General features: G+C 52.3%; 1 protein-coding gene across 1 annotated transcript in view; it reads left to right on the forward strand.

Moving 5' to 3' along the window:
• Positions 1 to 838: 838 nt before the first annotated feature.
• CAMK1G (calcium/calmodulin dependent protein kinase IG) overlaps positions 839 to 13,126 on the forward strand; it is a 29,609-nt gene continuing 17,321 nt past the window's right edge. The window contains exons 1-2 of the mRNA XM_021682522.1: positions 839 to 924; positions 11,548 to 11,668. Of these exons, the coding sequence (XP_021538197.1) occupies positions 11,577 to 11,668 (92 nt within the window). The 5' untranslated portion in view covers positions 839 to 924; positions 11,548 to 11,576. The remainder of the gene's footprint in view (positions 925 to 11,547; positions 11,669 to 13,126) is intronic.

Here is a 13,126-nt window from a genome sequence, read left to right on the forward strand (position 1 = left end):
ATTCACATGATGAGGGTAACAGACCCTGTAAGTGGATGTTGAGATTAAGGAAAGAGTAGAGAAAGAGAAAGCAAGGGGGCAGAAGACAGAAGTTCAAGGAACCTACACTGAAGGAGCAGCCAAAAGGAGGCTGAGATGATCAAGAGCAGGATGGAGAGGTGAGTACAGGGGAGCAGAATCAGAAGAGTTTCCAGAAGAAGGGGAGTGATCTCCTAAGGTCTAATGGGTTAGGACTGAAAAGAGGATGGTAGGTTTTTGGGATCAGGATGCTGTGCTTCTAGAAACAGTGAAGAGAAGACATATCAGAGATGTGGGGAAGAACCACCCAACAGAGGGTCCCCCTGCTTCTCTTCCCATTCTATAAGAGACAACTGGACACAGAGGGGTCTTCAATCCCTACATTTCAACCAGTGTAGATATCCTATTGCCCCAGAAGGTGTTTTTACACAACACACTCCAGCAACTGAAAAGAGAAACTGAGGCAGGCAGTCCTAGAAAGCTTCTCTGATTTTCTGTTACCACCCCATTCAGGCCAATGGAAACCTGTAATATGAGGCTTTATATTTGCTTTTTATTCTTCCTCCCTCTCTTTCCATTACACACATCAATGCAAACACAATTACACACACACACACACACACACACAAGGCATAAAAGGGCCCTTTGCAAAAGCAGTTTTCTGGATCAGACTCAATGCTGCTGGAAGGGAGGGAAAGCAAAGCAGAGAAAAGGCAGGAGATGCAAGCCACCATGGCTACTTTTCCTCCCCTTTAAGACTGCCTGGTTACGGTCCTGGGAAAGAAAATCCCTGCATTCCTCCCCTTTAATTCGGTTTATTGTTAAAGCACTGGAGCAGCTAATCCTCACAGACCTGTAGGAGCTGGAGTAGGAGCACCAGGAGCACCATTCCTTCTGAGTCTCCGGGTAAGATAAGTCTGATTCTTTTCTTGGTTTGGGGAGGTTTCCTAGGCTTAGTAGGAGGCAGGCGGCATCTAGAGATGTGTGTGAAGAGCCACTTTTGCAAGCAACTTGGGGATTTTGTTCATTTCAGCTCCATTTCCAGTCTTGCCTGACTCTTGTGGTATCAAGGGTAAGTTGTAGCTGCCTTGGAAAATAAGTCTGACTGGGGGCCCAGTGGCACGTCCATGCAGAGCCATCTACCGTCACTTCAGGGTTGGCGTGAGTGGGAACCGCTTGCACTTCTGAGCAGGGAGAGGGGGGCAAAATATCGGTGTCTGTCCCTCCTGCAATGCCCGCCTGCAGGCTGCATTCTAGGGGCAATCCTCAGGGCTCCGGGGCTGGGAGGGGCTGTCCATCTGCACATCCCTGCCTCCTGCCCATCCTTCATCTCTTAACCTCTCTGACCCCATCTGGCAAGGAGCAGTGCCCTTCTGCCTACCTGTCTGGGTTGTTGGGAGGATTAAGGGAGCCAGTGGGCAAAAAGGCAGTTTGTAAACAGCCTGTGGCTCTGCAACCCCCAGGGGAGCGGACCAGTCTCAGTCCCTCCCGGTGGGGTCCGTGGACAGGCTCCAGCTCCAGGTCCCGCCTGGGCTCCGTTAGGATGCAGAACTCATTGCTCTCAGTCACAAGACCGCTCCTTCCCCTTCCCCAGGGGCGCCTCAGGCTCCCTTCTGTCTTTAAACTTCCCCAGTTGGGCTGGCAGGTAAAGATGTTAAAAGGAGGTCTAGATTCTCCACCACCCCCAACCGCCTTTTGGCCCCTTCTCTCAACGTAACTTTGACGCACAAGCATTAACCCCGAGGCTCCCAGAGGCAGCTGCCGGGGCTCGCCCTGCTCTGGCTGCGGTGCATGGCTGGCCAGAGGCTTGCTCTGGAGCCGGATAAACTGATCATGAGGAAAATCTCCGAGAAGGGTCAAAGAGTCAAGTAGGTTTCTCCTGGGGAAGGAGACAATCTTTCCCAGAGCAGAGGCAGGAAACAGCCCGGCTCCTGGCAGTCCTTTTGACCCAGGCTTAACCAGGGCCAAAGATGAGATCCAATAGGCCATAACACAAAGTGCTTAGTAATACCTGATGTGGGGACCGCACTTTACAGTTTATAATGTGCCTTTAATCAGTTGTCTTTAGGACAAGCCCACTGAGCTGGTGGGGCGAATAGTATTTCTCCCTTTGCATGGAGGGGACCACTGACGCTCAAAGAGGCTTGTGGAGGGTTGCAAAGCTGGATATGGATGGTATCTAGTAGCATTTGAACCCAGGACTTCTGACATCATCAGTGACCTTTCCATGATACTACAGATAGCTACAGTGTGTTGGGGGGGATGGGGGGGGTGCGGGTGTGTATTAAGAGCACTCTTGAGAAAGCACAAAACTTTGGGAAAGAAGCCTGAGATCTGAGTGACAAAAGGTTTGAGCGGGAGCCGGAGAGGCAGTGGATGGCCTGGCCTCAGTGCCTTGCTCGGAGCATCCAAGTCACGTGTTCAGGGGGACTCGGTCAGGTGCTGGGGTTGCAGGAAAGCATCCTAAGGATGAGCCAAGGTAAGTGAAATCGGATAATCACCTCCAGGAGAGAGGCAACAGGTTTCGCGGTGGCTCTGATAGACTGGGGTTCCCAGTCCGGCTCTGCCATTTACTGTCTGATTTGGGGCATTTTTCTTACCATTTCTACCCATCAATACCGCAGCTATGAGATGGGCTTCATGACGCCTCCCCTAAAGGCGGCAGTGAGGCACGAGGGGAGGTGATGCAAGTGCCTCGCCCCGCGCTCAGCCCGTACCCTGCAAGGCCTGGGAGCACTTGGGGCCAGGACGGGAGAGATCCCCGCGGGCAGCGGAGAGCGGCGCGCCGGCTCCCTCCTCGCTCACAAGCTCGCCTGCGGCCAAAAATAACTGCCCCGCACAGCGCGCGTGCGGTGCGGGGCCGCCGGGTGAATGGGCTGCGGCATGAATGAGACTGGAGCGGCCGCGCGCGCCGCTACAACCGCAGGCGCGTCCCCGCGGTCACCGCCTGGGGGGCTGGGGTCCAGCGGCCGCCGGGGAGCAAGCCGATGGGGGCCTCCCCGCTGGCTCCGCTGTCCACCACGGTCGGGCCAGCGTCTAGGGAGACAGGGCTGGTCACGCAGGGCTTCCTGCGCGCAGCAAGCCTTCTGCGCCCCTCGCCGGGCGGAGCGTGCCCGGCGGCAGGGCGCTTCGAGCAAGGAGCCCTGCACCTGCCCAGAGGAGGCACCTCTTGCAGGGTCTGGCGTAAGGGCGGTGTGTGGCAGACACGCAGTCAACGCTATTTGCCTTGAAAGCTCCCCAGAAGGGTGCGCCAGGGAGACCAGCATGATGCCCACGAAGAAACCCTTAGCAGGCGGTGTTTCCCAATGTGGCGGCAGGGCTCTCTTCCCTTGGTTCAGTACCAGATGAAGTAGTTGGTTTGCATTTCAAGACCGTGATGTATGAAAAATTAGATATTTTTAAACATTTTTAAATCACAGTGAGATGCCCACACTGTGAGGCGTACTTGGGAGCTGTACGGAACGGTGGATTCACGTCTCCTGTTGCGTGTTCAGGTCTATTTAAAGTCTTACTTGTTTCCCTCTCTTTCTCCCCAGTGCAGGGTGTTTAATTCATGTGCCTGTGAATTATAGTGGTTGCATAGTGATTCTGCATAGCATTATAGTGGTCACAGACTGATTCTGTGCCCCCTGATGCCCCAGGAATGAGGGCGAAATAGAGCAGGGATCCTTATTCCCATTCAGCAGAGGAGGAAACAGGCCCCCTGGGGTTAGGAGCATATCAGGAATCTGTGGCACACCCTGCTCTCTCCAGGGAGACTCCTATGTGCTGACCTCTCAGCCACTAAATGAAGCCCTAGAGAATGTTCATTTCTTTTATAAGAGGCACACAATAAATCTTAAGCAACATGTGAATTCTGGCTTGTCACTGCAGCAAGAGGGATTTGCTTAAACTTCAATGTGGGCTTGAGCCTGAAATAAACTGCAGGAGGCAGTTGTAAAATGTCCTTCCTCAGGGATTTTGTGAAAAGAAACTGGCATGCAATGTTGGCCTTTGAGACTCCGGCCTAGTGGAGGTGCTGGGGATGGAGTCCATATTCCATGGAGCTTCTGTCCAGCCAGAAGTCTCCAGGAGGCTTTCAGATCCAGGGCCTGGGCTTGAGCTACAGCCCATGAGCTGGAGTGGGTTGTGACAGCTCACACAGGCCCAGCTGCATGTCTCTGACACCATGAGGAGAGCAATGCTCTGACGAGGGCAGCAGGCTGCTGGAAATTTCGTATGTTGCTCAAACCAATGGAGAGTCACAAAGTATCAGAAATGGCCAGTCTCCCTGTTTTCCACGGTAGGCTCTGGGCAACCCTATATCCCCTGGATGCTAATAGGTGTTACACAAGGAAAGAGTTTCACAATCCAGTAAGTTTGGGGGATGCCAAGTTAAACAGCATTAACCAAGTGTCTTTAACAGTTGTCAGAGCCTTTAATAAGCTAATGTGGATCATGAATCTCTAAGAAGGAGCAGCAAATCTACTTTGCACACAGTCTTCTGGGACTAATAAAACAAACTTCAAGGAACCTTAATCTATTCCAGTCTCCTCTTTTCACTAAGGAGAAATGTGGAAGCCCAGAGAGGTACAGTGATCTGCCTGGGGCCGCACAGCTCCTCCGTACCAAATCAAAACCGGAACAAGAACTTGAGCTCTTTCTAATGTCCCTCTCAATCCAAAGGATGATGCAAAGTCCAATATGGGCCAGAGTCCAGGAAACTGGAGGTCAGGGCAACAAAACATCCCAGCGTTAGCCTTTTAGCCCCTTATAACCAAGTGACTTATATATTGCCATGACTCTGTGAGCCCCAGCCTGGAGGCAGAGAGCACATTCTTATGAAAGATGATCCAACTGATAACCTCCCTCCCAAGACCCACAAGCCTTTCTGAGTCATACTCCCAAGAAATGGAAAACCCTGGAAGCAGACCATAAAGCAGTCTTAGGGTGGCTTATTCCACTGAAGTCAGTAAGAGAGCCACACACGGTCCTCAGGAAGGCCCTGAGGCCTGCTTACCATGCCCTGAGTGATTTACACCTGCTTGCTCAGAAGCCCCAAGTGAGAGCATAAACAAAGGCACAGTGGCTCTTCCCATAGGTAAAGTTGAGAGCCATTATCTGTGGGTTGAAGTCTGCAGAGGTGCCATTCCAAGATTCTCTCCATCTCTCTGGGTTGTTTCTGTCCAGTTTAGGAACCCTACCATGGGGTTTGGGAAACACACATTGAATTGAATTGAATTGAATTGAATTGAATTGAACTGAACTGAATGCCTGGATTAAAACATGGTGCACCCAAGGCTCTGGGATGCATTATGAGGAGGGGTTACTTGTAAGCTATTAGTCTAGCTGATTCATTTAATAAGCACCACAGAGCAGCTGGGACTCCACATAGGAAACTTTTAGTGAGGCTATGTGGAGCAGAGTGGGCAGGAGTGAGGGGCCAGAGAGAGGATCCAGGGCAGTGTGAGGTCATGAGGTGACCTGGCAACTTTGGGGAATGGTGATGGCAATGAGGAGGCCACCGACAATTAGCCTTATCTGCATTAGAGTTCTCTCTGGTGCCAGTGCTGTTCCTGTGACCAAATGGAGCCTGGGAAGAAGAGAAGGATAGGGATCCTCCATGGAAGAAGCATGAGAAGGGCACCTGCCTCCTGGGCTTGTGGCCCAAGCATCTGTCAGCAGCACCTCATAAAGAGGCAGGCTGGATGCCACCACAGATCACACCGCCTGTCCCCAGAAGCACAGAAAGGGCGGCGCTCAGAGGCAGTGTCCACCCCAGGGCTGCATGGCCTGCCCTTTAGGAAGAACTTTTCCCTCTGCAGTCTCCTCCCCAGCTGTGGAACTGTCCCCCAACAGAGCAGGAAGACCACCCCGAAAACTCTGAGCACTGCCTAGCAGCCAGGCGCCGCACTGGGCCCAAGGGAGACGAGGAGACGGGCAAGGTGTGGTCCACATGGAGTTACCTTCTCCTGAGGACATGACCTCAAACCAATAAACAGGAGAATTTCAGATTGTCACAGGTCGTACAGAAGCAAGGAGCAGTCTCACATGGTAGAGTAACTTTGGGTGGGTGGAGGGACTGACTCCAGACAGAATGGTCAGGAAAGGCTTCTTCGAGTGTCCCAGGGAAGTGCTGCTGACCGAGAACCAGGCCCTGAGTGGTGATGTTGGCAGTGGGGCCAAGATGGTTCGGCTCTCTGTGGCCATTCTGCCCTGTCCTGCTGCGGTGCTTTCAAGAGAGCCTGACCTTGAGAACTTGAGAGAGGAGGCCCCAAGGCCTCCCTTGCCAGGGTACGGGTCTTCTTGCTAGAGGTCCCTCTGTAGAGCAAGGTAAAGAATCCATCCTCCCACCCTGTACCTATTTTCAGTCCAACTCCCTGATCAACCCGCCCTAGCCCCTGGGCTCTCCTCCTCACTGGATCATTTAACACACACGGGCTGGACCCTTGACGTATGCCAGGCTCAGTACTAGGCACTAGGGATTCCGGGTGAGTGACCTGGGGCGCCTGCAGCACTCAACGGTCAGGGGAGGGAAGCTCACACATCCGCCATCAATCTACAGCTGACCTGTGAATGGCTTTGGCCCCAAGCAGTGAGCAGCGTGCGCATTCATTTGAGAAATGTCCGCATTTAGTCCAGCGGGGAACCAAAGAGTGTTATCCCCACACCGCAAAGATGGCCCCACGAAGAAGGTCGTTTCCTTAGCCGGGAGTCATTTCTGCAGAATATCCTCAAGGGCCTTGCCCTGTTGAGGAGTGGAGGTTACGGATGCCAACACCACGGTGTCTCCTGAGCTATACCTGTGAAATCAGCTGTAACTTGGCTCTTCCTGAGCTTTGAAGCCCAGTGGAAGTGGAGGCCAGAAGGAGAGAGGTGGGAGTACTTTGGGAACAACAGCAATCTTAGGGCTGCAAGCTTCTCAGAATGTGTTTTCTTTTCCTCTGAGAGAACCTAGATTACGGGAGTCAGGGGAGCCAGGAGGAGGACTTTGACAGAAAGAAGCAGGACGTAGAAACACTGTGGGCCGCCCCTCTGAGAGCCCATGGTTAGACCTCCACCACACTGGGTGCCGGCGCCTGGGGACCTTTCTGAGATCAGGGAGGGGCGGGAGTGACGGGGTTTCAGATCCGGGGCCGGAGTTCTCCACTTTGCTCTGAAGATAGAGCTCCATTGTTAGGATTGAGTGTATGGGAGGAGGGGTGGGCGGGAAAGATGTTTTCTTATAGCCTAGCTTAGCTAAGAATACTATGTTTTTAAGCTATTTAAGAGAGATGGGAGAGAAGGAACAGTGAGTACAGATCTGCTAATGAGGTGGTCATGCCTCCTGGAGAGCAGGCCGTCATTCCATGGGGCTCCGGCAGGGGGAGTGATGAACCCCCAGCTGATGGCCCCTGAGCTGGAAAGAAGATTCTTGATTAGGTCCTTGCCTGGAAAAGCAGCATCTGCAGCCCTGCCCGTTTGTGAAGGGAAGAGATGGTGGGACACAGACTGACCCTGTTGATTTGACTCCTTTTAATGTCCACCCCTATGCTCCCATCCTGTACATTCTTCAAGACTGCAGTGTATACGCTAAGAAGCACTTGGTCCAAGCACAGATGCCAACCACTCTGATAAGTGGAAGCTGCCAGATTTGGGGCTAAGAATCTGCAGAATGGTATCTGGCTAAAGATAGCCCTCAATTCTAATATTTCATCTTCCCCAAAGCATTCTGCCAGTCAGGGTTCACTTGTCTCTGCCTTGTGGACCCTGCCCTCCAAATCAAGGGTCAGACCACAGCTGCATTGCTGGCGAGTCCTCCTCTGGCTAGTGCCTGGGCCCTGAACTGCTGTGTCCCTCTGGGCTGCCACCCTCCCAAGAGGAGCAAATTCCACAAACAGGCCTAAAGTACAAGCACAAACCACCAGATCTACATTGGAACGTACCCAATGCTAAGGAATTCGTAACATTTCTCAGACGCATTTTTCATAATCTCAGCCACCAATTAGTACACAGCGAGTTTGCAAGTTTACACACACTACTGAAGTGAACAAAGAGAATACAGCATCTTTATTTCCTATAAAATCTTTCTCATGAACTCCTACCCTCACCAGGCAGCAAAAAAGGGAAATGGAGAACTTTAAATTTGATTTGTTCATTATAGCATCTCAGGTTCCACGGAGTCTCATTTAGCCAATTCAGTTTCTTCCAGGAAAAAACACAGCCCTGAAGATGGATTCTTCTCCTCCTCTTGCTCTACTTCAAGGGGGCATTTTATGTTATAAGGTGCTTACTTGACTTGGTCGTAGATAGGAGAAGGAGGCCTCAGACTCGTCAGGGACCTTAGATCCTAGTTGTCTGGGAGCTCACCAGAGGATGACTGCTGACCTCTGAGGTGTGACTGGTCCCATCTGGCCTGCAGGGCATCCTGCTGACACCCTCCACTAAAGGCCCAACTCCCAGCCATTTGCTTCCACCTGAGAAGCCCTGATCAAAGCTGTCTCTTCTTTTGGACCCCAGGGGACAGGCCCTCTAGCAGCTCTGTGTCCCCTCAGCAGGGCCCTGGGCAGAAGTGATTGTAGCATCTGCCTGTGTCCATAGTGTCCGTATTCCCACTGCGGCCAATTTCAAGTTGACAACATGAGACTGCTCCACACAGAGCTGGGGAGACACACACAGTTGGCTATCATGCTCTGGAATAAGCTGGCTGCAGCCCCCCACAGGCCCTGGGGAATTTCTGGAATCCTGCAGGTCATGCTACCCCGTCTCACTCACCTTCTCCCTCTAGGCCTGCCCCATGATTACTTCCTGCCCCTTTAAGTGTGGTTGTAGTCAGAGTACCTCCCACACATGGCTTCCCCCCTGCAGGGTCCTGAGAAGCCCACCCATCCGCCCATCTGTGTCACCAATCCCCCCCCCATTCCTGGATAGGTGAAAGCAAAGATGTGTGCACCCATCTCCCCCCGTCTCCTTCCCAGGATCCGCTCCAACCAAAACTGTCAGTCTGTCTACCCCTGTTTCTCTCCAGCAAGGTCCTCACTCATGTCATGTTCCTCTTAATACACAGAGGCTTAAGCCCCACATTTGTGTCTGAATGCAGAAGCGGTTTCCCTCTATACCTTAGAACCTATTTTATGACATGAGTCCTCCAGATGGAGATTTCGATCGATTTAGTATCCCCCAAATATTCTCTCTATCACAACTGTTTAGTACATGTGAGACAATGTGCTAAGTCTCTATGTCCACGATTTCATTTAAGCTGCACCATGACCATAGAGGACTCTGTCCCCATTTTACAGATGAGTTAATAGACTCAAAGAGGTCAGTAACTTGCCTAAGGCCATTCAAGTAGTAACTAGTAGTGGTAGAATTTGAACTCAGGTTGAACTCCAAACCTCCGCTCTTTACCCGATGCTAAATTGTGGAGGCACAAACTTTGTCTTTGTGCAGAGGCTATTAGAAGACCATGGAGTCTACAGGCATTTTTTTTTTTTAAATGGGGAAGGAGGGACATTGCCTAAGAGTTGCAGCCATTGGACATATTTTCCTACTTCTTAGGTCCAAGGAGAATGGGGAAAGGGGTGTTGGCAGAAATGGTGCTCCCCCCCCCCCCCCCCCCCCCCCCCCCATCCCCCCCTAGTAGAGGCAGCTAGGGCAGAGAGTGCCCGAAGGGACAGAGATTCCCCTCAAACCACCCAACCACCCCCAAGAACATGTTTCTTTCGAGTATTCACTGCCCCACTAAGGGCACCGTCCCCCCAACACTCCTACCAGAAACATGACAGCCGGCCCAGACCCCTCTCACCGCTCTGTGGGCACATCACCTGGTATCATACATAATCAGAACCCCAAACGTATCCCGAGTCCACCCCTTCTCTCCCTCACTATACCACCATGATCCAAGTCACCGTCATTTCTCTCCTGGACATCCGTCCCCCACCCATTTTTCCATGTATCAACTCCAACTCCCCCCACCCCATTCTCCACAGAGCAGCTGGTGTGAGCTCGAAAACATCGATGGTGTAACTGCTCTGCTAAAAATCCTTCAGTGTCTTGCAGTCTTGCTTAGAAGACAATCCAGTATCTTTAGCAGAGTCTTATACGGTCTGTCCCCTGCCTGCCTTCCCCTGCCCACTCACCGCCCCACGTCATGCAGAGTTCACCTGGCTCCGGCCATACTGTCCCTTCTGTCCCATCAGGCTCTGTTCCTGCCCTGCCCCCACACTGACCTCCTGTATTTTACTCCTTCTGCCAAAATCCTCCCTCACACACACTCTGTGCTTGGCAGGCTCCTTCACAAACTTCTGATCACAGTTTCAATATGACTGACCTGCTATAGGGCCTTCCCAGGACTTTATCTAAGGATGACCATTCCCGTTTGTCCCTCTTACAAGCCTAGGTTTTATTCTTTCACGGTTTTCCCACACTTCGTCACTGCGTACGTGGTACTTTACTTGCTCATTGCAGGCCCCCTGGAGCCTGCCGGTCCCAGGAGGACAGAACCATTATCTGTACGGAGCCGGCACCTGGCGCGTCATAGGTGCTGACTCAGGTGAATGCATATGGCAACCCCGGAACCCCGATACAAAGATGGGACAAGATTCAATTTAGATTTTAATGAGTAACTATTTCTCCAGCACTGTACTAATGTTGTGGGAGCTTGGGAGGAAACAATGCTTGTTCATCGAACAGTCTTTCATTTAGCCTGGAACAGGTAGGAGAGAGGTAGGAGTAAGCATGACTGGGGAGGTGGGAGAACGGATACAACATGTGGTAACAGAAGGGATGTCGGGCTGACTCTGTGGTTTGAATCGGTATCAACAGGAAACGCCTCAGCTCAGATCCGCCCCCCCCAGGTGGATATTCGTGTATTAATCCATACATGTGTGTTAATGCCCTTAAATACATATGTACAAAGTGGACTTTGCACTACTAGAATCTCAACTCCTTGAGTGTATAACAAGTACAATGGGCAGGCAGTAGACCCGCACATAACACATGTGTTATAGTAATTTTAGATTTTTTTTTTTTTTTTTGAGAGAGCGCGCGCTCACACGGTGCGGGGGCTTGGGGGGCAACACGGGGCTCGATCCCAGGACCCTGAGATCATGACCTGAGCCGAAGGCAGATGCTTAACCCACTTAGCCACCCAGGCACCCCTGTTGTGGTAATTTTAAAAAGCAAGCGGAGAGAATAGTCTTATTTTTGCCCATTATCCAGGTTTTGCTTCTAATCCTTCATTCTAGTTATTATGTGAAAGATGTGAGTGTTTTCGATTCTTTTAATTTTTTTTTTTATTAAAGATTTTATTTATTTATTTGAGACAGAGAGAATGAGAGAGACAGAGAGCACATGAGAGGGGGGAGGGCCAGAGGGAGAAGCAGGCTCCCTGCCGAGCAGGGAGCCCGATGCGGGACTCGATCCCGGGACTCCAGGATCATGACCTGAGCCGAAGGCAGTCGCTTAACCAACTGAGCCACCCAGGCGCCCGTGTTTTCGATTCTTTTTGCAATTTGTCCTCATCCTGTCTGAGACATTAGCTGATCAGACACCTTCTCCCCTTCCTCAAAGCATCCCCCAAAGCTTCAACTCTGGAGGCGATGGGTCGAAAAGAAGAAGATGACTGTAGCTCCTGGAAGAAACAGACCACCAACATCCGGAAAACCTTCATCTTCATGGAAGTGCTGGGATCGTGAGTCCTGGGGCTGAGAGACGGGGCGGTGAGGCTGCGCACTGGGTGGGGGGTGCCTGGAAAGAGTTGTTCTGGGCCAGCAGCGGCTGACAAGCTGGGACTGAGGCTGCTGGGACATCATCTCAGCGGCTCGAAAGGACTAGGGAGGTAGGGTAGAGGAAGGTACCTTGGTTTCATAGGCTGGGGACCACAGGGAATACCAGCCCTTTCCCTAGGCTCTGCATCCTGGCCCACCCCCAGGGACCCTACTTCTAGATCTGGGACAGCTTGTGGCTTCTTGCCTAGCGGCAGGAAAGAGGTGTTCTGGGGCACTTCAGGAGATTCAGTGACCCTAGAACTTCCCTGGGCCTCCTCCTCCAGCTTCTTCATTTCCCCCGGCAGTAAACATGTGGGCCAACCTCACTGTCTGCTGTAGACAGAGGAGGAGGGGCTTCTGGGCCCCAGAGAGCTGATGGGTACACACGCCAGAGTCGGCTCCCCCCCACCAGCATCCTCTCTGCTCTATATTTAAGTGCCGTGTTGGAGAAATAAAGTCACGCCGTAGTCCAGACTCCTACCAGCCTCTGGAGTCTGCACCTGCCCCGTGACAGCGATTACACAGCTGCAAGAACAGAGACAGCCTGTCTGGAGCTGACGGTCCGCTCAGTCCTGCCGCTCAGGCCCCCAGCTCCGGAGTCTCGGGACCCCAGCTGGCCAGCTACTTCGTCTGGGCTAACTGGGCCCCGGGAAGTGAGGGGCAGTGAGGAGGCTGTCCATTCGAGCAAGCTTTCCCTTTAGCCAGCTTGGGCTAAGTGCAGCTCCCTCTGCCTTGGCTAGGAGGCAGTGACCTCGGGCAATGACAGTTGCCCACACTGTCGCTGTAGACTCAGAGGAGCCAGGCCTGGCCCCGAGACGAGCCCCCCTGCCCCAGCTCTCCCTGCCCAGGCAAGTGTCGGGCTCTGAGCACCCAGGAGGATCTCGGCGCTGGGGCTGGTCATCGGAGCGCTGGCCCTCTATCAAGGACCTTTGCCAAGACGGGGGTGGCTAGAGAGGGGGTTTTTGGCAGGAGAGAGGGACGAGACTCATGCGTGAATCAGAAATGATTTGCTAAGAATCCCAAAAATCAAGAGGAGGAGGGAGGATGCCCGGGGTGACAGGCGCTTATTCACAGTCTGCTCAGATGTGTGTTGTGCGGCTGTCAGCAGCCAGACACATGCCGTTCTCGTGGAGCCCAGCCACAGAGGAGCTCAACCAAGAGGGACATCAGAGTCACCGGGGGAGCTTAGCCCTCTAACTTTCAACTGTGAGAATACCTAAATTTAAAAAATAAGTGAAATAATGGTACAGCGGACCACCAATATATCCACCACCTCAATTCAACAATTGTTAACGTTTTACTATATTTGTTTTACATACATACATACATATCACTCACACACACACACACACACACACACACACACACACACACACACACAC

Source organism: Neomonachus schauinslandi, chromosome 6, assembly GCF_002201575.2.
Source record: "Neomonachus schauinslandi chromosome 6, ASM220157v2, whole genome shotgun sequence".
NCBI lineage: Eukaryota > Metazoa > Chordata > Mammalia > Carnivora > Phocidae > Neomonachus > Neomonachus schauinslandi.